General features: G+C 35.5%; 1 protein-coding gene across 2 annotated transcripts in view; it reads left to right on the top strand.

Moving 5' to 3' along the window:
- LOC150087712 (endoplasmic reticulum chaperone BiP-like) overlaps window positions 1-25,448 on the top strand; it is a 69,274-nt gene extending 43,826 nt beyond the window's left edge. For both annotated transcript variants that reach the window (XM_090369913.1, XM_090369914.1), the window contains exons 6-8: window positions 18,108-18,345; window positions 18,630-18,787; window positions 24,769-25,448. In XM_090369913.1, the coding sequence (XP_090226039.1) occupies window positions 18,108-18,345; window positions 18,630-18,787; window positions 24,769-25,332 (960 nt within the window). In that variant the 3' untranslated portion in view covers window positions 25,333-25,448. The remainder of the gene's footprint in view (window positions 1-18,107; window positions 18,346-18,629; window positions 18,788-24,768) is intronic.
- Window positions 25,449-25,769: the final 321 nt, after the last annotated feature.

Below are 25,769 nucleotides of genomic sequence, written 5' to 3'. Positions count from 1 at the left end.
CTACCTAGAAACCTTCCGTCTGATCAACGATCACCAGTATGGATTCCGTCAGTGTCGATCCACTGGTGATATTCTGGCTTATATTACCCATTTATGGACTAATTCAATGGAAAGGTTCGGTGAAACACAAGTAGTTGCTCTTGACATCTCAAAGGCTTTTGATCGTGTTTGGCATAAAGGTCTTCTAAACAAGCTTCCATCTTATGGTTTGCCACCTGGTTTTTGTAATTTGTTATACAGTTTTTTTTCTTCAGATCGCTCACTGAGGGTGATGGTAGATAGCTCTCTATCTTCTAACTTCTCCACTAATACTAGTGTCCCCCAAGGTTCAATTCTTTTCCTCACTCTTTTCCTCTTGTATATTAATGACCTTCTTCCATTGACTGGAAATCCTATCCATAGTTTTGCCGATGATAGCACATTGCATTCAACTTTCCATTTTGAGAAACCTCGTCCTGCTCAATCGGCCTCAACTTCTCAAAAATCTGCTACCAATTCCTTAAATGCCGATCTTCAGGTAATTCTCCAGTGGGGCAAAGACAACTTAGTTGATTTCAACCCTTCTAAAACTCAGTCTTGTCTTATATCTCGCAAAAAGGATTCTTCTGCTCCTATGCTTATCTTTAGTGACACTCCAATTTCTAGGCAAAAGGATATATCTCTTTTAGGGATTACCCTGACTTCTAATCTCTCTTGGCACAAGCACATTACAAATATTGCTTCCTCTGCATCTAAAAAACTTGGTTTTCTCTTTCGCTCTCGGCGTTACTTTTCTTCCAAACAGCTGCTCACTCTGTATAAATCGCAAATCCACCCTGCCATGGAATATTGTTCCCACATCTGGGGTGGTGCTCCCAAAACCTCTCTCAGGCTTCTTGATGGTGGGCAGTTAGGTTAATTAATGATTCATCTCTAACAGAGTCTCTCCACTCGCTGTCTCATAGACGCACTGTTTCTGCTGCATGCCTCTTCTACAGATACTTCCATAGGCACTGTTCTTCTGAATTGGCTTCTATAATTCCCGCTCTCTCTTTCAAAACAGTCCGAACACGTGCCGCCACCAGCCAACATCCATTTACTGTCCAACTTCAAACCCACAGAACCAACTTTTCATCTTCCTCATTTATTCATTCAACTGCCGTTTTCTGGAACAACCTTCCTTCATACATATTTCCTGAAAATTACAATCTACAGAAGTTCAAGTCCAATGTCAACAAATATCTTCTTTCGTCTTCTCAATCTCAAACCCAAGCACGGTACTAGGTTCTATAGGTTCTAATACCTCTCGTGTTTGGGGTTCACATAAAAAAAAAAAAAAAAAAAAAAAAAATGGATGTGCAAATAAACATCATCGGGAATGAATGGAAGAATAGAATGGAATGGACATGTTATTGAGAATGGGGGAAGAGAGATTGGGGAAGAATGGGGAAAGAGAGAGGGAGAGAAAAAAGCAATAGAATGCATACACCCTAGAAGGAAAAGGAGAGGAAGACCTAGAAGCACATGGAGGGAGTGAGGGTGGCTATGGAAAAGAGGAAATTGAAGAATGGAGACTGGGAGGACAGAGAAGAGTAGAAGAACAAAATTAAATTATGAAGAAGAAAAAAAAAGTTAGATCGAGGATAACCGTTGATACAACAGAGAAATACAAGAAGAAGAATAAAGCAATTACTAGTTTCAGGATAATTAAACTAAAATAGATTAGTCACAAAACATTTTTTATAAAGGAAAAAAATATTAGCCTATTTTGTTAGCCTTGCACACTTACTCATACTCAAAATGAATTTATTCATTTTTAAAATCCAAGTGTGATTGATATTCAGTGAAGGTCTACTATAACCGGAGCAAATGAAATCATCTGAAAAAATATTCATAATGTATTCTTGTTCTATCCAAATTACAGATAAAAAGTGAAATTTTGAAGAAAACAAATTGAGAAAAGCTCTGGTATATTCACTTCTAATTTTAATCCATTATAATAATTTTTGTTCCAATTAAGCTATAAGATAACAAAGTAAATTCAGTTGATTTGTTATCGTGCATACATATGTTACACAATGTAAGTCTACATCTTCTTCATCACAGTAAGATCGTCTTAATGTATTGTCTGTATTTTCTCATGGAAAGCAGCTTTGAGAGAATTTTTTCAGATATGTTTTTACATGTACTCCCTTTAATCTCTCACATCCACAGTTACAAGTAATGTTGGTTATTCACCTGCAAAAATGAAAACTTAAAATGAAGTTAAGTTTTGCTGTATTGATGCTTTTGCACACTTCAAACACTCCAGTAATGAACTGTTTTCTGTAATTCTGAAAAAGTGTAAGCATAATTGCATGTGTTCATGCATTAACAATGGTTAAAATTAAACTGGAGAACTGTATTTGCGATAAAAGAAAAATTGTCATTAATATTGAAAAGTTTTGTATTTACATATTCAGGTTGGGCCATATGTCAACTTTACAGAGTACTTCTTAGTACAGTAAACCCCTGCTATTCACTAGGGTTATGTTCCTGAGAAATGCCGTGAATACTGAGTTAGTAATAAAGCTCCCATAGTAATAAAAGTGTTCCGATCCAAAGTATGAAATATATAAAAACTAGTCTAAAATTTTGTCTATGTATGTATTATATGTACCTACATAATATGACTGTGTACATAGACAAACATAGACAGTACATAGTGAAATACAAGCATAAGTCATTGAAATGAAAATAAGAAACACTTTAATATTAAATGCAATATTTATTAGAAATTTCAAACAGATCTTTGAAACCAGCCTTTGCTAGCTAAAAAACTTATCCCACCAGTGCTATCACCAGTTTCGCCAAAGTGTTGATAAAGATTTTTTTGCCTTTTCACGAATGATGAGCGAACTTAATGGAATTTTATTTTGACTTCAGTCTTCTATCCACAGATTTAAAGCTTTTTCCATTTTTTTCTAATTTAACATCATGAGTTACAGAGCAAATTTTTGAAGCAATTAGCACGTTTTCACGGACACTAAGACGGATTTTTTATTCCGATTTCTTGATCGATCGTACTGTTGACTCATTTATTTTATAATGTTTTGCTACTGATGAGACACTTTCACCATTAGAAATTGTCTAATAACTCAATTTTACACTCTAATGTCATCACCTTCTTTGATCTTTTCACAATTCCCTTGTTGTTTGTAGCCATATTTTTGTAGGGGTTAGAAAAGAACGTGTCCAGAATAAAGTCACACACTCGAAAAAATCTGTTTGCACTTACACACTGCGAAACAGTAGATTGTTTTCGCTTTTGTAAGCATATATATTTATTCAATTATAAGCATATAAATTAAAAGCAAACGACGAAACCTTCCATGACAAGTGCATAACACATAGTGAACAAGGATTAGCGGGAAACATCTGCACTTGTCACTCCTCTCCCCCCACCCACTGAGTGCTGTTTTGACTGGGCAAGATGATTTTAGCCATGCTCATGTTTTTTATGGCAGAAAATGTTCATGATGCTGTAAAATTCACATTTTTTTTAGGTTTCATTTTATATTAAATCAGCAACCACGAATACAGACACCGTGAATAGCAGGGGTTTACTGTATAATGCATCAGTAGAATCTTTCATACATACAGCACAATTTCTGTAAATAATGCAGGCACACCCTTGATTAAAGCAGATACCCACTAGCCAGTCAATTGGCTAGAATTTGTGAAAATTTACATTTTCATCTTTTTTGAGAAACTTTGTTTAAGATTTTTTTTTCCCCCTTGTCTTCTTTCAGTCATGATGCATCTGACCGAAATATAAACATTAGGGAACTGTCAGTGTTTAATGCCTGAGGAAGTGGTTGCTGTGGTTTCCTAAAATTCTCTTGTTACAGGAACTCCCCGACTTAAGTAATACTTGACTTACGCAAATTCAACTTCACGTAAGTTTTTGCTGGATGGTGCAAACTGAAAAATAAATATGGAAACGTATTTTGCATCTGTAGGAATAAATGGAGGTATGAAAATACCATAAATGTGATCTTCTTTCAGTCATGATGCATCTGACCGAAATATAAACATTAGGGAACTGTCAGTGTTTAATGCCTGAGGAAGTGGTTGCTGTGGTTTCCTAAAATTCTCTTGTTACAGGAACTCCCCGACTTAAGTAATACTTGACTTACGCAAATTCAACTTCACGTAAGTTTTTGCTGGATGGTGCAAACTGAAAAATAAATATGGAAACGTATTTTGCATCTGTAGGAATAAATGGAGGTATGAAAATACCATAAATGTGAACCGAATAGAACGTTTTTTTTTTTTTTTTTTTTTTTTTTTGTAATTCGTTCCAAGTCCTTGGAAGTTGAAAATTTCACTATATTACTAAGCTATTTATCTCTCTAAAAGGTTATATTTATAATGGAAATTGCACTACCCTTTCATCGTTATCATATGTTCCTGTTAAAAGAATCGATTTTGAATGCCTTTGTGATATTTTTCTAAAGCACGTTTCTGGATTTGTTATTTGGTTTTTAGGAGCATTAGCAACTAAGGCCATATTGCTCCGGGGATATGCGGTGGTCATTCCCTGACCTTTCCACATCTATTTGGTGGTGACCGGCTTGAACCCCGGTCTAATCAAGAAGCGTGTGCTACGCACTGCTGCTCCTGTCCACCTGGCTGCGGAAGGCACCCACATTTCTGGAGGTCACAACCATAAAACAATAAAAACAATTTGCACTTTCTGGTTTATTGGGCTTTTCTGTTAGTGCATCTAATTATAAATGGGCAGTAAAATCGATCTTATTGCATTTGTGATGATACCAATAATTGCAGTTGTGTGGGTTTTTACGTTATGGTAAAATGTGTTCCCCTTCAACAAAATCTTCAATCATGTAAAAAAACAAATTTTCAGAAACTTCTCTTCATTCCTATTTATGTATTACAATGATGTAGTGAAAGCAACCAACAGAAAGTGCAAGTGGTGGTAGTGCCAGGAAACGAAACAAAATTGATTTAGAAATGAAGATGAAAATGATTGAGAAGTACGAAGCAGGACAAAGTTTGTCATCTATTGCAAGGGAATTAGGTCTCGCTGCTTCAACAGTGAATACTATTTTAAAGAACAGTGCACGTATAAAAGAATATGTCAAAGGATCAAAGCACTTAAGATCAACAGTGATTGCAAAACAGCGTTCATTAGCATTAGTAAAGGCATACGATGAAAGAAAGCAAGCTTATGTAGCATCAGCCAAAAAAAAAAAAAAAAAAATCCCTCCCATTTCACCCCTTCATTCGTTCCAAATGCCTGTCCAGCTCAGCCTTAAATTTATTTAGGTTATCAACTTCCACAACAAAAGATGGAAGTCTGCTCCACCAATCAACTACCTGCTGGCTAAAGGCAAATTTCCACACTTCTATTCTACAACTGTCTTTCCTCAATTTAAGTCTATATCCCCTCAGGTTCTTAATCTGATCAAGAGGAAGAATCCCATCAGCATTCAGCTTGCTCATTCCATTCAAGACCTTATACACATCAATCAGATTACCTCACAGGCGCCGACCGGGCTAGCCGAGTGGGTAAAGTACCTGCCCGGCAATCCAAAGGTCGCGGGTTCGATTCCCGCCTCGGGCTTGGATCAAAGTACTGCAAAAACCTTGGGAGGTGCAATATGGCCACAGAAGCCGATGCGCCAACAACTACCAAATCAAAAAAAAAAACCTCACAGGTGCCTACTCTCTAGGTGCTGCAATTTGCAGAACTTAAGCCTTTCTTGGTAAGAGCACTACTTTGTTCTCTTTGCCAATCTTGTTGCCCTTCTTTGTACTTGTTCTAGCAGCTCTACATCCTTCCTAAAATGAGGCCTCCAGACTCGTACACAGTACTCTAGGTGTGACCTAGAGTACTGTGTACGAGTGCTCTAGGTGTGACCTAGAGTACTGTATACAGTTCAGGTGCTATATCGAAGATGGAACAGCTGTTAATAAGATGGATGGAAAATCAAATTTGGAAGCGAGTGCCCCTGAGTCTAATGACCATTCAAGCAAAAGCAACAAGTATTTATGAAGATATTAAGGATAAGTACAGTGAACTCCAACCCAAGTTCATGGCAAGCAACAGGTAGTTTAATAGGCTCCAGCATCGTGTTGGTTTTCACAACGTTAAAGTATGCGGTGAAGTCGTCTGCAGCTGCAGAGAAATTTTGTGATGTGTTGGAAAAAATTCTTGATGAAGGCGGCTATTCAACGTAGCAAATTTTTAACATTGAAGAGACTACTCTGTATGGCGTCTCCGTAGCCAGGTGGGAAGGAGCAGCAGTGCGTAGCACACGCTTCTTGATTAGACCGAGGTTCGAGCCCGTCACCACCAAATACGGAGGATGCGGAAAGGTCAAGGGAATGACCACCGCATATTCCTGGAGCAATATGGCCTTAGTTGCTAATGCTCCTAAAAACCAAAACAACTACTCTGTATTGGAAAAAAATGCCGGATCGAACATACATTGCCAAAGAGGAAAAGACAATGCCAGGTTTCAAAGCTTCAAAAGATAGGGCCATGCTCTTGCTTGGGGCTAATGCAGCGGGAGATTACAGGTTGAAACCACTGCTTATGTACAATTCTGGAAATCCTCTTGCATTTAAGAGCATCAATAAAAGCCACCCTATCTGTACATTTCCAATCGAACCAGAGAGCATGGATAACAATATCTCTCTCTCTCTTTGAGGATTGGTTTAAATGCTGCTTCATTCCCAAGGTTGAAAAATATTGTAAAGACAACAATGTTCCTTTCAAGATTTTCCTTCTATTAGATAATGCTCCTGGACATCCTATGCATCTAGATGATTTCAATTCGAATGCAAGTTATATTTCTATCGCCAAACACTACTTCACTAATCCAACTTATGGATCAGGGTGTTATTTTGAATTTAAAAGCACACTATTTATGCATAACATTTGCTCAGGCATTGTCTGCAGTAGACGGCGAGAAAAATTTTTCTTTAAGAGACTTTTGGAAATCTTACAATATTTACCACACCATCTTAAACATTAAGGCCTGGTGGAAATTACTAAAAGTTGTTTAAATGGTGCATGGAAGAAAATATGCCACGGCACTTAAAAGGCTTCGAAGGATTTGAAAAAGACGAATCATATGAAGAGGTTACAGATACAATTGTAAAGGTTTCAGAGCTACTTCAGTTGGAGGTTGATGCCAAAGACGTGGAGGAATTAATAGAGGAAGAGAAGGAATTATCTAACAAAGAACTTATTGACTTGCAGGCAGCAATAGTGAAAGAAGAAAATGCTGACGAAGCTTAAGATGAACCAAATGAGGAGTCGAGACACTTCATCACCAGAGAGATGGCAATGGCATTTCGTGAAATTGCATCAGCAATGGCTAGGTTTGAGAAGATGGAGCCTGACAGCGAACGATTCTTTAAAAGTTAACAGAGGGATGAATGATATGCTTGCTTGCTACAAAGAAATCTACGATGAAAAGAAAAAAGCCACCATCCAGTCATCCATTAATATGTTCTTTTGTAAGGTTGAGTGGCCGATCCCTTCTAAATCTCTACAGCCCTCAACCTCTGCAGCACCTTACTTATCAGCTTAAGACAGATTCTGGCAATGATGCTGGAGAAGTAAAACTTACTGACGCCTGTCTCCTCTCTTTTTTTGTAATTTTATAATTTTGAATTTTTTTTTAAATTGCATGCTTTTGTAACTTTTTCTGCATGAGATAAATTGAATAAATACAATAAATAATTCTATTTACATGTTCGTTGAACATTTCTTTTTGGATTCAATCAATTCAGTGAGCACAGTTGCGAGTGCTCACAAGCATGGGGGAAATTCTGACATGTAGAGTCCATGGAACCCATCCCTTAACGTAAGTTGGGGAGTTGCTATATTTTGATTTCTTGGTGGATTTATGCATTTATTCAAAGGTTTGCTGGAAAGAATGGGGGGCAGCCTTGCATTATTTTAGCAAGCACTTCTGTGCAGGATTCCATTAGGGTGTGTGCTGGCTCTTGTTCTTAATTTTTGGGGTTTTTTTTTAAATTTTTCGTTATGTAGTGTCTCCCCCACCACTCTATTGTTTTGCAGTTTGCAATTAGTAGAAAAATTAATATGGGGTGCAATATACTCTTGTTAATTCAATATTGGATTGTTCAAAATGCAAGGTATTTTGAATCGCTCCCATTTCCTAACCAATTATATAGAATTAAAATTATTCAAAATATGTCTGCATTGCAATATGAAATCTGAATTGGGTTCCTGCAACTTGTGAAAGCTTATTTATTTCGAAAAGGCTGCCGAACCCCTATGGGCGAACATCATTATAATAAAAATTCAATAGTATATTGCATATAATATCATTAAACATGTGGCATCTTTAAATAAGTATTTCTGTTTACTTCCTAAAGAACTGCAGAATGTGGACAATTCGTGTAACTATAACTTGTATTATGGCAGCATATGTAATCCATTTTTGTCTGCACCATGGTTGGGGGGGGGGGAGGCTGCAAGACTGATTATTAATTAATGATACAAAATGTGTGATTTTGCAATGCAGGTGCTGTGCATCTTCAAGTGTCTGTATCAAAATGCTCAATTTGAGGGAGAATGATAACAAATGTGCTTCATAGAGAGGAAAAAAAAAAAAAAAAAATTTGCATTGAAGATTTTTAAAAAAATTAATTAATCTTAAAAGAATTCACAATGAGTGTACGTGAAATAGTTTTCCTCGCACGTAAAGAGTGCAGTCTCATTTTTTGCCACCATGACAATCATGCAGATTATTGTATTAAAGTTGAACATTAAAACAAGCGCTATGCTATTGATTATGTACAGTTGTATATCTCTTCGAGAGAGTATCCATATTTTCCGATATTATTTGCTTTTTTTTTGCATGGATTGTGAAGTAATCCATGCTTAGTAAAATGATCTCTCTCTCTCTCTGCTGCTGCCAGTAAACATAAGCTGTTCATAGCATTCTTCTATGAACAGGTGACCAGTTAACATTACTAAAGTTTAGAGAGAGAGAGAGCTCCCAGTGTGTGGTCAGAACTTTAAAAATGTATATTTGATTACAGTTTTGAAATTCTTAACTTTGTGTGAAATTTAATCTGTGTTTTTTTTTTTTTTTTGTTTGTTTGTTTGTGTGAGTAAATTAAATTGTTATTTATAGAAGCAATTAACCTTGAATCTACTTCAGGAGCTTTCCCCTCAATTTCAATACCACTTTGCCAAACCAGCTTAAAAGATAGCTATAAAATCCTCAACATTTGAATTGAATAGTTCCAATGTTCTGAAAATTTTTGTTATGTATTATTTATTTTAGTATATACAGTAGTTGCATGTAATATTTTTCCTTTCATGAAGCTTCTGTGTTTAATGTGTGTACATAAATAAATGGTAATTTCCTAACATTTAATGTCACAACAATGGTAAATTTTTAAACTGTAATTGAACTTTTTTTTTTTTTTTTTTTTTCTCTTCCCATCTGTACTTGGATGCTGGTCATTTTTCATTCACCACTTACATCACTTCTAAAGTGAAGTTTAGCACTTTGCACTTAATTGCAAAGTTTACTGAAAGTAATAATGCAAAAAAAGAAATCACCCATTTTTTCCTGTATTACAAACATTATAAACAATTATACATAATAAAAAACACATTGCTTGCTTTTATATACAGTTTATATATATATATATATATATATATATTGAGGTATGTGATTGTTATGGCAACAAAAATTTGTTGATCTTGTTACCACATAAATTGTCAAATTTCTTCACAGCACAATTTGTATCTTTCTCATATTGACTAAATTAATACATTAACTGCATATTCAGGAATGTCTAAATCAATGAAACTAAAATATTATTAATATTTTAAATGAGAATTAAGAAAATTCTGTGCAGTGTTAATAAGAGTATCTGACTAAATTTCACTTGAGTAATTAATACTGATATATACTGAACTGGATGAATACTTTTAACCTGTTTAAATCAAATTGGTTGTATTTTGGGCTCCTCAAGTGTCCTTCACTGTACCTGAAGTCGGTAACTACAGACCGGCTAGGCTGACTTCAGTGGTAGGAAAAATCTTAGAGGCAATGAATAAGAGTGCAATCCAGAGACATTTATATAGACATGGCATTCTGAAGGAAACAAAACTTGGCTTTGTTAAGGGTAAATTTTTCTTTACTAACTTAGTTGGGTATTTTGGCAATTACTCATGAGCTGGATTTAGGAAATAATTTTGACGTAGTTTATTTCGATTTTAGCAAAGAATTTGACTCAGTCCCTCATGAGAGGTTACACGTATAAGCTGAAATATGTTGGAATTACTAGAAAGATTATAAGATGGATTGCACAGTAGAATATAGGGGGTTGTGATTAAAGGGTATTCTTCAGATTGGTGTAATGTCAGAAGTGGGTCCCCAAGGATCAGTCTTTGGACCACCATTTGATTTTCATAAATGACATCGACAAATAGAAAGGGTGTGATGCCAAGAAAACCTGGAAGACAAAGGCGGAGATGGATAGATGAAATTCATGAGTTTTTGAGTAGTAAATGGATGGCCAGTGCTCAAAACAGAAGGAACTGGAAAGTTGCTGGAGAGGCCTTCATCCTGCAGTGGATTGAAAATGGCTGATGATGATGATGATGTGATGCCAAAATTTTCAGATGAGAAAAGATTTGGAGAGTTGTTAATGATCAGTGCCAAGTACCACTCCTTCGGGATGACTTGAACAGGTTCAGGAATGGTCAGAAAAGTGCAGAAAAATGCAAGGGGAATAGGAATTCCAAAATAACTTCCCACTTCCTGGGATTGAATTAAAACAGTTGAAGAAGAAAGAAATCCTGGAATTATGATATGGGTGGATATCAAGTTCTGAGCAATGTAGACAGGTGGCCAGGAAAGCTCATGGTGTCCTTTCAATGATTTATCAAACAGTAGTCTGTAGAGATGGAGGTCATAATTCCACTGTATAAGGAAATTGCAAGAGCGTACTTGGATTACTGTATCCAAGTATGTACCCCTTGTCTAAAAAGACATTGGGTTGCCCATCTTTGAACCCTTTTAAGAAGCTCAATCTTCAATTTCAATGATGTCCATTTCTACTTAGTCAGCAAAACACCACTTACTTTTTCTAGCAGAATCCCAATCATTGGTTGATTTAACCACTGCTCACCTCAGTTATCATAATTATTCACTGTATGATTCCTTTTGCTTGAAAGGTGGTATTTGTGCGTATGTTCACTCTGACTTTCCCTGTCATAGACTTAGTAATTTTATCTTCTTTCCAATCTTCTGTGGCTTAATCTCTGTCCCATTCTGTAAAATTCATCTGTTGCCTCAATCTATATCCAAATTCCACTAATTAGCATTAGTAGAGGCATATTATGCAAAAAAGCAAGCTTATATATATATATATATCATTTGGAACTCTGTGACCTTTCCTTTGAAGCCCAACTTTCCTAACAGTAAGGTAATTTTCCTTGGCAATCTTAATGTTCACAACTCGAGCTGTCTTCAGTTTTCCCATTACAAGGACCCAGCTGGTCGAGTTGCTCGGGCTTTTGCTATTTGTAATGTCCTCTCATGGATTTTGTTCACTTACCTACCAGAATACCAGACAATCCTAACCATACAGCTAACGCTCTTGATTTTTTATCAAAAAAAAACTTTTCAAGTACATAGTCAAGGTGAGTGGTCCCCTAGGACACCTCAGATGCACAACTTAATGATGGTCTCATCTCCAATGGAGCCTTTCTGTCATGTCCATTTTCAGCCAAGTGTTTAGCATTACAAGAATGCAAATTGGAATGATCTGTAAGAAGATTTTGATTCTTTTCCTTGGTTGGATTACTGTTTTAAGTGCTGTGTCAAATTTTGTGTCTGTGAAATTATTATTGTAGGGATGAAATCCTTCATTCCACACTCCACCTTATAATGTCATCCAATACCTAAATCTTGGTTTTCCAATAAATGCAATTAGCTTGCATCCAAATCTCCAGATTCATTGTCTGCCTACACTAAAGCTTGCAACAGTTGAACAGCATCTAAAAGATATTTCTTGGCTAAATGTGCCTAAGAGTATGAAGGAGTTTGTTTATGCATGGGTACTGTACACACCTTCATATTGTGAAGGTATTCACAATATGAGATATAATTAAAACTATTCATTAAAAGAGACTACCTTGGTAGTAGAAATGATGTGTGTGTGTGTGTGTGTGCGCATTACTCAAGCATAAACAAACTCCTTCATATTCTTAGCCATTTAGCCAAGAAATGTCTTTTAGATTAAACTATGCATACCATCAGGCATCTCTCATATTGTGGAGTTATACTTCATAACTGGATTGTCACTATTGCAATAACAGGGTACCCAGTCACAGAAGAGGAGCCAAAAAGCCTTGAAGCGGTGCCGTCTGAGTGGTAGTAGTATCCGCTGAGAATAAGTAACAGTCTTTTCTATAGGTGAAGCGTTACTTATTCAAGGCAGTGCAATATCATGGCAACTCATTGTGAAGGTATTCACAATATGAGATATAATTAAAATGATGCATTAAAACTACCTTGGCAGTAGAAATGATGTGTGTGCATTACCCATTCATAAACAACCTCCTTCAATAGTACAGCAGTTATCAATCAGTCCAAACTAGGTTTTGAATAGGCTAAGGGTAATAAACTTGTTTCTTACCTAAATGGTAGTCAAATATTCTGGTTCCTTGCCAAAGCTATTGGCCAAAACTTTTGCATATCTGTACTCCCAACCCTGTTAAAACCTGATAGTTCTGCTGCCACCTCAGCTAAAGGTAAAGCTGACCTGCTAGCATCCTGCTTTTCTTCTAACTCTTATATTGATGATATTTTTAAACCACCTCCTACCATTCCCAAAATGTACACTGCATTCAATGACTGCTGTAGTCTTTTGGCGGCTTCAAAAGCTCTAGGAGCCGACTGGGCTAGCCAGGTGGGTCAAGTGCCTGCCTGGCAACCCAAAGGTCGCAGGTTTGAATCCCGCCTCGGGATTGGATCAAAGTACTGCAAAAACCTTGGGAGGTGCACTATGGCCACAGAAGCCGATGTGCCAACAACTACCAAAAAAAAAAAAAAAAAAAAAGCTCTAGGTTCTGATGGTATTTTTATGCTTGTTCTCTAAACCTGAACTTCTAAGCTTTCTCCTCTTCTCTGTTGCCTTTTTACACTTTCTTATTCCACTGGTGTGTTTCCTTCTGCTTGAAAATATGTTCATATCAGGCCACTACCTGAAAAGGGTGATCCAATTATCATCCCACTGCACTTCTGCTCTTTCTAAAGAAATCTAACCACCAACTCCTAAACAACTTTCCATCTGGTCAGTGATTGCCAATATGGATTCTGTCCATGTTGAACCACTGGAGATATATTGGCTTACATTTGAGTTTCACCAAACCTTTCAATGGAAAGGTTTGGTGAAACTCAAGCAGTTGTCTTTGACATTTGAAAGGCTTTTGATTGTTTGGCATAAAGTTTTCCTAAATAAGCTTCCAGCTTATGGATTGCTGACTGTTTTTATAATTGGATATTCAGTTTTTTTCCTGACTGTTTACTGTAAGTGGTGGTAGATAGCTCTAACTTCTCCACTAATGCTGGCATTCCCCAAGGTTCATTCAGTTTTTTTTTCCCATACTTTCCCTCTTGTATATTAATGGCCTTCTATTAACTGAAAATCCTATCCATACTTTTGGTGATGATAGCATATTGAATTTCGCCTTACAATTTGAGAAACATTACCCTGCGCAAACAGCTTCAACTTCTTGAATATCCACTACCAATTCCTTAAGTGCTAATCTCCTGATAATTCTCCAGTGGGGGAAAGATAACCTAGTTAATTTCGCTCCTTCTAAAACTCATTCCTATCTTTATATCTTGCAAAAAGGATTTTTTTTTCTCCTGTGCTTGCCTTTGCTGACACTCATTTTTCTAGACAAGATCAAATATCTCCATTAAGATTACTCTACTTCTAATCTCTTGGCATAAGCATATCACAAATGTTGCTTACTCTGTATCTAAACTGAGTTTTTTCACTTCTTCCACATGGCTACTCACTCTGTATAAATCCAAAATCTACCTTACCATGGAATATTGTTCCTTCATCTGTGGTTGTGACCTCATAACCTCTCTCAGGCTTCTAGACTCTGTTCAAAAGAGAGCAGTCAGGTTAATTAATAACCTGTATTACAAAGTCTCTTCCCTCTGTCTTATAGACAGATAGAGAAGACTTCTAAGTACTATAAGTTCTGATACCTTTTGTGTTCGGGGTTTTCTCTGTATACATTAAGTTTTCCTCCTAGTGTTATTTATATGAGCCAATAGGAGAAGAGGGCTAGGCAGTTACGTCACTACAAGTGCACAGGTAAATAATTACATTGTTGTCTTCCATTGAAAGACAGTTACCTCCATAACATTCACCAACCTCGTGCACGTGCTTCACTCTGTAATATATGACCACACATGGCATTATTTGATCCATTGAATGTTCCATTGTAATGTCAGCTGATGAAGGGACCCGATATAGTTTGTATATTTGTGTATAGTTTGTAAATATTTTAGTCCTACTTTTTGCGGATGCAACAATATTCCTCATGCCTTATGGAACCCGAAGCAAAGGCATTTTCCTAAGTGACCTATGCAAACGCAGGTAAATAATTACATAATGATATTTATTCCACCTTGAGAATGCTGGGGGGGCAAGCTAGCCAATGGGAGAAGAGGGATGCGGGTCATGTGGTACATATGGGCTTGGCAATTACATCACAAATGCACAGGAAAATAATTACATAGGTCATTTCCTGATTAGATATCGATCATAGTGGGATAGTGCTTGGGTAAGGCACCCCCTGTGGTTTCCCACATCTGCACCATCAGTACCCTTGTGATGAATCCAGAACCTTTGTAAAAGCCAAAAAAATTGTGTTGCATGTGTAGTTTAGTGTTGGGTTTTGTTGTTTGTACTGGCCTTTTGGCCACAGGACCCCTAGTGGGATTCCATGTTGCCCACCATCACCACTGGGAGGTGAGCCAAGCTGTCCACAGTACCTGGCTGCTCTCCATCAGGGGCCACCTGAGCTTCCTGAAGGAGAACAAAAGAGAGGGGGGGAAAAACCATGAATGAGGGAGATAGCTGAAGGATGGGAGTAAAAAGGGGAGGAAGAACATCAATGCATTGACAGGTGTCTTTTACGTAGAAGAGATTTGACTCACTCTATCATACCTCTACATTTTACATATAAAAGTGAGCAGGGGCGAAGCCTTCTAGTCATTATTAAAAAAAAAAAAAAAAAAAAACTTGCATGGTGAGATTGGTATAAGGGCAAACATACAAGGAATGACTTTGATTATGTGAGTTACAGAACTTGGGAAGCTAATGAGTTTATAAGGCTCTGAGAGGGATTAGTAAAATGAATGAAGGAGAAATTTGTACTGTTATACAGAATTCCTGAACTAAGGGCCATAAATTCAAATTATGGGGAAGAGTTTAGACTAGACTAAACTGTAGGAAGTTTTTTCCTTTAGCCAGTGAGTTGTTGATTACTGGAAAAAGTTATCTCCATAAATAGTTGAGGCTGACAATTTGCAGGATATATTGGTTAGTTATCTACATGAGGAGAGAAGCACATAATTTGTCTATTTTCTTATCTATTTTTTTTTGTCTGATGTAGCAAACGTCTGTAGCTACCTTGTGTGCTATATGGCTAGTACAATTACCTAGATGGTGTTGTAGATGAATTGAATAGATACTACTGTGCATCAGTGTTTACAGATGAAAGACCCTTCATGGTGAGAAAAAAACTGCAAGTGACTCCAGGCATTATGAAGTTATTAATATTGAAATTACAGATAATTGTTCATTTAAAAAAAAAAAAAAAAAAAAAAACCTGCTCTGTAGTTTATGGCATGTTTCCACTAATTTTGAGGGAGGTGGGAAGAAAGTGCATTGAATTGTTAAGATTAATTATCACATTGTTGGGCTCAGGATCCATTCCTATGGATTGAAGAAGTGCCACTGTTCTAAGAGTGAAGTGGATAACTGCAGACTGGTAAGTCTGACTTTGGTGGTAACAAAAATGGAGTCATTGCTATACACTATCATCTAGGTAGTAATGGAATTCTGTTTTGTTTAATCCAGTTAGCTGTTTTTGACATGGTCACTCATAAGCTGGAGGTAGGAAGTAATTTCAGTGTCATTTATTTGGATTTTAGCAAAGCATTTGACTCAGCTCTCCATGAGATATTGATGTATTAGCCAGATCACAGGTAAGATTCTTAGATGGGACACAAGATGAACTTCAGGTTTGTGTTAATGACTACTCTTCAGATTGTGTTAACATTAGAAAGGGAATTCTTCAAGAATCAGTTCTGGGTTAAATGACTTCAACGAAGGGATGGGGGTTATGTCAAAATTTGCAGATGGGAGAGTGGTTAATGATCAGCACCAAGCAGCATTTCTTTCAGATAACTTTTTTGCTAAGCTTCATGGAGGGTCAGAAAAGTGGTAGCTATGTTTTAATGCAGCAGTTAGATTATTTTGGGGAGTAGAAACTGAAAATAACTTGACTGCTCGGTAGGGTTGAATTAAACACAAAGAAAGAAAGGGATTGGGAAGGGGTGTTTACAAGTGGATATGAAGTTCTCTGTGCAGTGTATATAGGTGGAGATGGTATTATGTCCTATCAGTGATTTATCAAAATTTATTTGTTGACATAGAGAGGTCATAATTCCATTATATAATACAGTTGTAAGATTCCACCTGGAATGCACTGTCAAAGATGGAGACTACCTAAAAAAAAAAGAAAAAGGAGAGACTCTTCTTGATAGAGTCTATAGACAGGCAGTGTACCTGATGAAGCAAAAAAGCACCCATATGAGGAATGATTGAGTATTGAACTGTAGGGCTCGGTAACCAGGCATCTTATTAGGACCTGGTCAGTGTTTACCGATGAAAGGCCCTTCATGGTTATAAATAATACTAGAACTAGGAGCCATAAATTCAAATGATGAGGGAAGAGGTTTAGACATGGATTGTAGGAAAGTTTTTTTTTTTTTTTTTTTTTTCTTCTTCTCTCAACTAGCAAGTTATTAATTATTAGAATAAGTTAAGTATGTGGGTATTTGAGGCTAACAACTTGGGGAAATTCAGTGGTTAGCTGGATAATTTTACATGTGAGCAGATAAACACATAAGCAGTGTATTTTATTTTTAATTTTTGGGTTTTTTTTTTTTTTTTTTTTTTTGGACTGAGCAGCAAATGTGTAGGACTTCATTTTACTTTAAGGTGATTAATAATCCAGACGGATCTTCGTCCTCTTAGTTCTTTGCACTGAAATTTTTTTTTTTTTTTTTTTTTATTCATGGGATTTTCATATTTCTAACATAACCTAACTGGAAAAAAAAAAAACCCATCTATATCTAAGCAACAGAATTGCTGTCTTTTTCATTTAATGTGAGAAATATGAAGAGCTTTATGTTTTATTACATACCATTGTTATGTTTATGAATTTCAGTTGACAGTTTTGAGTCGTACAACTTCTGTTAACATTCTTTGATACTCTCATTTTTCTGTTTCTGTTGGTTATAGAATTCATGTTTCTTTTTTCTCTGCATATATTTGGTGGTCTCTCCCTGTTTCTCTGAATCTTCTGTTGAGATATAATCTGAAAACTGTGAAAGGGTACTACTAACAATATTGGACGTAGGTGTCCAATATTGTAGATGTGTGATGTGCATGTGCTCAATATCTGGTAACATAGTATAGTTTGTACTACTTTTTTTATTAATTTAGAATTTGTTTTAAAATCTGGACTACATCTAACAAATTTTTATTATTTTTAATTGAAATGAATTAAGCTAACTTTAATTTTCTAAGAATAAAGTAATTTTTTCATAACAGAACAAATTGTAAGATCTTTTTTAAAAGTTATTTTTATGTAAGTATTATAGAGGGAAAGTTCCATTGAATTAAATGGCTTCTGAGGTGGTAAAATTTTCATTGTTTAAAATTTAAAAATACATTTGTTAAATGTATTTTTTAAATAAGTGCAAGTTATACAATTTAGAGTAAAATCTTTTTTAAAGGACTTGTTTCGCTCCACTCTGAAACCAGTACAAAAAGTGTTGGAAGATGCAGACTTGCAAAAGAAAGACATAGATGAAATTGTTTTAGTTGGAGGTTCTACTCGAATTCCTAAGATCCAGCAGTTGGTCAAAGAATATTTTAATGGGAAGGAACCTTCACGTGGAATTAATCCTGATGAAGCTGTTGCATATGGAGCAGCAGTGCAGGCTGGTGTTCTGAGTGGTGAAGAAGATACAGGTAAGGACTGTACAGAATTTTTTTTTTTTTTTTTTTTTTCCCAAAATATGCATTTTTCAAAAAAAAAACAAGCAAATTACCTACTTTGCTGTACTTATTCATAAACTGTAGTTATGAATTCCAAAGAAATTAAAAAAAAAAAAAAAAGTGAAGTTGCAAGAAATGAATGTTTGTCACTGCCAGGTCTGCTCTTAGATTTAACTTTACCTTTCAATTGTAATTTATAAATAAATAAATTATAAAAGTAATCAAAGTTGTAATGTCTTTATTTTTATTTACCTTAGGTGAATTGGTTCTCTTGGATGTTAATCCCTTAACTTTGGGTATTGAAACTGTAGGTGGTGTTATGACAAAATTAATTCCAAGAAATTCTGTAATTCCAACAAAAAAGTCTCAGATATTTTCTACTGCTGCAGACAATCAGCCTACTGTGACTATACAGGTATGCACAAAGTTTAATTTCTATTTTATTTTTTTTACTATGTGTTGCTGACTTTTTTATTTTTTTGTTATTTTTTTTTGTTATTTAGTTTTTAGGAGCATTAGCAACTAAGGCCATATTGCTCCGGGATATGCGGTGGTCATCCATGACCTTCCCGCATCCTCCGTATTTGGTGGTGACGGGCTCGAACCCCGGTCTAATCAAGAAGCGTGTGCTACGCACTGCTGCTCCTTCCCACCTGGCTACGGAGGCGCCCCCTTATTTTTTTGTTAATTCAGACTTGTATACATAGTGGTGTGTTGCCTTTGGCTTGTGTGATAGCCTCAATCATCCTGGGCACACTTTCTACTAACGTCCAGTAGGTTTCAGCTGGAATTTGCATAGGTTTCTTCTGAAAAAACTGCTGCTAAAGTTTGTTTAGAAGACCATTTTGGCCACAGCTTAAACCAGAAGTCCAGTTCTTCCCACAAGTGTTCACTGGGATTCAGATCTGGACTCTGAGCTGGCAAGTCCAACTTACTGATATCATTGTTCACAAACTTGTGAGGTGCATTGTTTTGTTGATAATGATAGAACCCATTTTCATAGTATGTCCCAAGTAGCTTAGTTGTTCAGAATGTCCACGTAGGTCATAGACTTTGATTTTGAGCTCTACCACTAACAGACCAAGTCTGACCCAGTCCGTAGCACTAAACCACCTCCACCAAACTTCACAGTAGAAATTATGCACTCTGATAGTAAGTATCCTAGTTATCTCTGCATCCAAACATTTTGATAGAACAAAACATTGTCTAATAAAGGTTGGCATTCCATGGTACCTTCTATCATTGTTTGGCTGATGTGCACATAAGAGTAAAAATTTCATTAATAAAATCATAGTTTTAAATACAAACATGATGAAATAATAAAATAACTTTCTGTGTTTGAAAGTGATTTATTATCAGATAGAAAGAAACCATGCACAAAAGAAATAACAGGAAATTAATTTAAATGTACATAATCTCATAAACACAAATGCACATTATACAGGGAATAACTGTATTCTGTAGTGTTCCCTTCCAGTAATTCAGTGTAATCAGGGGAGTTCAGTTAGCTGTGACATGATGTTGTTTAACTTCTGTTGTTAAAATCTTTTTAGGTACTACTTTGAAATTGTCTTTTTGATCTCTAATAACACTAATTATGTTCTTTGACTCCGGCTTCAGAGTTTGAAACCTCAATGTTGTGGTATGGTACTCATATATAGCTGGCTTTAAATTTGAGTAGTCTCTAGGTTCCAATGGGGGAAGGGTATGAATAGCTGAGAAAATAAATAAATCCAGGGAATCTGTTCATCATTACTATAGATTACTATCATTCTTGGTATAATATTCATCTGTGTTTTAAAATAATATGTAGTGTTTTAACCCAAATTTCTGTTCTCCGTGCACCTTGCTACTAAAGAAGATCCCCAGAGCAGACTTGCTATTATAATAATTTCCTCATCAATTTCTTTCTGTCTAATAATAAATCATTTTTTTACATGCAGAGTGTGTTATTTTAATATATATATATATTTTTTATTTCAGCATTAAAATTTTAACTGTTATGTTAGACATATTTTAAAGATTAGCGGGGAAAAAAACTACTACAGAAATTTGCTATGTTTGTTAAAGTTGAACTTGACAAAATGATTCCTATGTACCAAGCCACCTAAATTTAGGGGTAGAATTGCACTCTGCCAAGTTTAACATTAACTGCAGCAGGAATTTCCTGTATTTATTACGTAGTTTAGTGTTTTTGTTTACATAAGTCAGGGGTCATCAGCAACCTGTGGCTTGCGAGTCGCATGCGGCTCTTTGAGCATGTAACTGCAACTCTTTAACTTTTGCCCATGTGAAGCAAAGTTTGAAATGGAGTTAGAGGACTTAAAAATCAAGGATATGTGGAGTGCAAAACTTAAAAGGCCTTAAAACTGAAATTGAGGGTTTGGAGAGGCAAAAGGCTGCCCTTGCAATTCTATATAAATGGATGTTGATGGAGGAGTTGAAAAAGCAAGACCAAATTGTGTTCGATACATGGTGTAGCTTGCCAGACACACACACATTTGAAAATATTTGCATTTGGACTTCTCTCAGTTTTTGGTTTGACAAATTTCTGTGAGCAAATGGTTTTTGAACATGAACTGACGTAGCTGAGTGGTCAGGAGTGAGTGCAGTAGCACACGCTCTTTGAGTGGACTGGGGTTCAAGCCTGTGACTGCTAAATACGATTAACGTTTGTATTGATTGATTTATTGTAAACTCCACTGACCTGGTCATCGTGCCAAAGTATAATCAAGAACTATATTACAAAATAAATCAAGAAACCGTCTGAGCAGTGAGAGTCTCAGCATGCTTAAAGATGAAAATTACAGCGTACTTCCCTGATGTTTAGAGACTCTCAAGAAATTCAGCTGCAAAAGTCACATTAATTAGAAATATTATTAATAAATAATATTTCAAAAAATATATTTTTTTAATAAAACATCTTCCCACTCTATTCCACTTCTTAAAAGCGCCCCCCCCCCCAGCTTGAGCTAAAGTGCGGCTCTTCAGATTATTATTATTATTATTATTATTATTATTATTATTTTTTTTTTTTTTTTTTTTTTTTCAATTAGATCAAAAATGGCTCTTCACTCAAAAGGTTGCCGACCCCTGACATAAGTCATGGTGATATTGCCATATTGGCCCTTGTAATAAAACATGTTTTGCTAAATACCACATGCAAAAAAAAAAAAAAACCAACTTAAATAAATATTTGCAGTTCTCTATTTTCATAGCTTTAGTTTCATTTCAGTTGCCTTTGCACAGAATGCCGCACATAAAATAAAATTAAGTAAAATTTCAGATTGTTTATTGTTGCAAAGCAGTATTTCTTTTTATAGCCTTCTTTTCAGATTTCACTAAACACTATATAAATTATGAGAAATTAAGCACTTACCAAGGGATTTAGAAATATTTTGATAGGATGAAGAGTGATGTGACCGAAGTGATTTCAGTTATTTTAAAAGCATTGTGAGAAAAAAAAAAACTAAGCTTTCTTGAAAAAGCTGGGCCACACAGTGTTAGTCTAGGATTTTAATGATATCTTCCATTTGTCAATTTGAACACTACAAAGTCAATTTCAGTTACTTGCATCTTGGTTTTAAAAAGCAAGATTAATCTTCTGTAGCAAAGTGCAATTAGTTTTCTTGCTTCTACTATTGTAGAAGACAAAGTGCAAAATTAAAAATATTACCTAAATTTTTGAATTAAATATGAACTCTTATTTATCCAGCATACGTAGAACCAAATGTTAAAACATTTGGTTATGGAGAGATATTGCATATAATAGAAAGTTCTGTGTTAAGTTCTTACTTGAAAGGTATACAAAAAAGAGGGCAAATCAAAAAAAGTAAAGGTAATTTGTGTGTAAAACTCAATATCAGAATACTTCCCAAAGTCATTGTACCTACTACGTTGTTAGACAATGTCTGCACATGTTGCTAGTTGCTGTAGACCCTGGAACTGGTCTATGGACCCCCAAGGATTTGCGGACCCCAGTTTGGGAAACTCTGATCTAAATGATATGGACAGGCAGGCGGCTCTGGCCGAGTAGTTGCACCTGTAACTAAACTTTTACCGCGTGATGATTATCCTGGAGTATAAACAGAAAATTTATTTTAAATTTTTAGGTATGGTCCTTTACCCTTCACCCGGACTTGTGTATTTAAAATCCTTAGCCATCAGCCACGGTGTTAATTCTCTTCCACCAGGGCTTTTCTTATATCATCTCATGGATCTTGTGAGTAGGAGTTCCTGTCAATCTAACTTCGGGCCCACAATGTCTTGTCGATAATCTTGCAGGTGAAATTACCATTGCCGCCGTCCATTCGTGTAGACAGAGGTGATTTATTGTATAGACTGCCCCGCCTGCAGTGAATTTGGGCAAAACTAAGCAGTTTTGCCCAAATTTGGGCAGGCTGAAAGACCGCATAGATCGCATAGATGAGGGTTCCCACGGGCACACACTTGATCCTAATCAAGTTTGTGATAGATGATGCTCATTAGTCATATCACTGCTTTTGCTTTTGGTTGGAATCACTTTATATCAACCCCCCCCCTCCCATAGTCTTCAATTGCAGTTCAGGACTCTGTATCAACTGTTTACCAACATGTCATAATTCAGAAGGATCACAGATGCAGTCCTGCCCTTGTACCACTTTATTCAATCATTTATTTATCATAGTTTTATGATCTTTACAATTTATGTGTTGTAGATTTACAATTTTTATGGCTGATAAAGACATCTTGGGATGTTGAAAGCTGTCTTGTTTTATTGCTGTTTTTATCTTACCTTTTATCTTGCTTTTATCTTTAAATCAATAGTTTTATGCATAAATATATGGTACATTATTTTATTTTTATCTCAACCCTACATACTGTGATGGAGTCATTAAAAATTCTGATAACAAAAATCTGAAAAAATAGGATAAAGTGTGAAAGATACAACTAACTGTTATGAATTAGATTATCTGGTGGTTTTTATTTATTTATTTATTTTTTTTGTTTGTGTAAAATGTTTAATTTTGATGTTCTATATTTAATGTTTTCTTATATAAAAAGTAAAATAACTGTAACTGAATTAGTTTTTTGCTTCTACTGTTAACTGATTGATAATTTTACTTGAACCAAAAGTAAAATTATAGAACTTGCGCTACAATTTTTTTATGAAATAATATTAGCAACATTAATTATTTCATAAAATAATATGTCCTAGAAAATCCAGGATGGTAAAATTTATGCCACTCTGGATTTTATAGATTGGTCCTGGTAATCTGATTTTTCCTCTTCAAGGTGCATTTTGTGTCAATTTTGTTTCATCATCAGAATTCATCTTGTTCTAATTTTCATCTTTGAAAATCTGGATTGAAAACCAGAAGAATATAAATGAAAGATTATTATAATCACCCTACTATAAGACACTATATAAATAGCAAGTTAGTAAAGAATGTGTAATTTTATTATTATTTTTTTATTATTTTTTTATTTTTTGGCTGGTGCAGCATAAGCCTTAGACTTCTTTGCACCATATGGCCATTACTAATACTGATTGCCTACACTTGGTCTGTTTTATGCAGTTGAGGTGTAATCATGTCAGTTCCACTTTCCATTTGGGCCATTAGTGAACAGTATGCTGTAGTCAGAAAAGGGCCAGACCCTCCCAGATTTACAGAAGTTTTAGTATAATACAGGAAAATCTGTCAGTTAAAAGAAGGTATACAAATGTGTGGAAGAGTCTTCCACGCAAGCAGCTAACAACCAAAAAATTCAAAAGTGTACCCTCTTCCAGCAAAGTCATGTTAATGTTGTTTTGGGATTTATGACCTATTCTAGAACATTATACCATATCAAGGGGGTGACTCAGTAGTAGAAGATATTGTGTGATATACAGAGAAACTTAAACCTGCTATTTACCACAAATACAGAGAGTCGTCATCAAAAGGTGTTCTGCTGTAGAATGACAATGCTCATCCTCATTAGGCTGCTGTAACCATTGGAATGATTCAGAAACCTCATTTTAATCTTCTCCCTCACCCGACATACATTCCCGCCAATGCCTCTTCATATTATCTTTTTGGTCCTCTGAAAAAAGTATTATCTGGACATTTAATTTTCAGATAACTAAGTTGAAAAGTGAAAAGTGGTGCAAAAGTGGCTTCATGAACAACCAAAAATTTGCTTTTTGTAGGTGGCATTTAGAGTCTTGTAGACTGATGTGAGGGGTGTTTGGGGGAAGCATGTAGAAAAGTAATGCTAAAATTTTTGCACATTTTTGTTTTCTGATGTAATAAAAAATAAATTGACTTAACTCTTTGATTTATTAATGTAGTATTCAATTGTCATTATGATTTGTAAAAATATGTGCTATTTTTGTGATCTATTGGATATTTTTAAATACTTCTCTTACAATTTTAGGTCTTTGAAGGGGAGCGGCCATTGACAAAAGACAATCATTTACTTGGCAAATTCGACTTGAATGGTATTCCTCCTGCCCCAAGGGGAGTGCCTCAGATTGAGGTAACTTTTGAAATAGATGCAAATGGCATTCTTAAGGTCACAGCTGAAGACAAAGGTACTGGAAACAAGGAAAAAATCGTTATTACTAACGATCATAATCGTTTAACACCAGATGAAATTGAAAGGATGATTAAAGATGCAGAAAAATTTTCAGAGGAAGATAAGAAAGTAAAAGAACGTGTAGAAGCAAGAAATGAATTTGAATCATATGCTTATTCAATTAAAAATCAAATTAGTGATAAAGAGAAACTTGGTGGGAAATTAAGTTCTTCAGAGAAAGAAAAAATAGAAGATATCATTGAAGAGAAATTGAAATGGTTGGAAGATAATCAGGATGCAGATGCAGATGATTATCAGAGGGAAAAAAAGGAAATGGAGGAAGTCATCCAGCCAATTATTGCAAAACTGTATGCTGGAACTGCTGGAACTCATGATGACGATGACCTGAAAGATGAATTGTAACCTTTCCAACTTCTATAAAATTAAAAGATGTAAGCAAGGTAGTAACTGATTCTTAAAACAGAACATGTAAAATAACTCTTAAGAGTTTAGTGAGATAACAGTTTTATAAAATTTGAGTCTGATGTGTAACGCCCATTTCAACTATCAGCTGTTTGCTTGTTTAATAAGCAAAATCTGTTTTTTTATATGCCATGCTTGCTTATTCCATTTAGGTAATGTTTTATATGTATATTTGACATATATGCACATACATGACTGTTATAATATGGGAAATTCAAAACTTATAATTCAGTTTTTAAAACCAAATACCTAAAACACCATTAAGCACACTGTTTCCATTTGCTTCAGTTTTGAACAGCAACCTTGAAAACAATGTGAATAATGCATGTATTGATAACTTATAATGGACCTAAGTTTTAACTCTTTTGCCTGTTTGT

The sequence above is a fragment of the Mastigoproctus giganteus genome, chromosome 3, assembly GCF_048544385.1.
Source record: "Mastigoproctus giganteus isolate SK-2022 chromosome 3, ASM4854438v1, whole genome shotgun sequence".
NCBI lineage: Eukaryota > Metazoa > Arthropoda > Arachnida > Uropygi > Thelyphonidae > Mastigoproctus > Mastigoproctus giganteus.
Note: the sequence above shows the minus strand (reverse complement) of the source record. Positions and strands in the feature narration are given on the sequence as shown.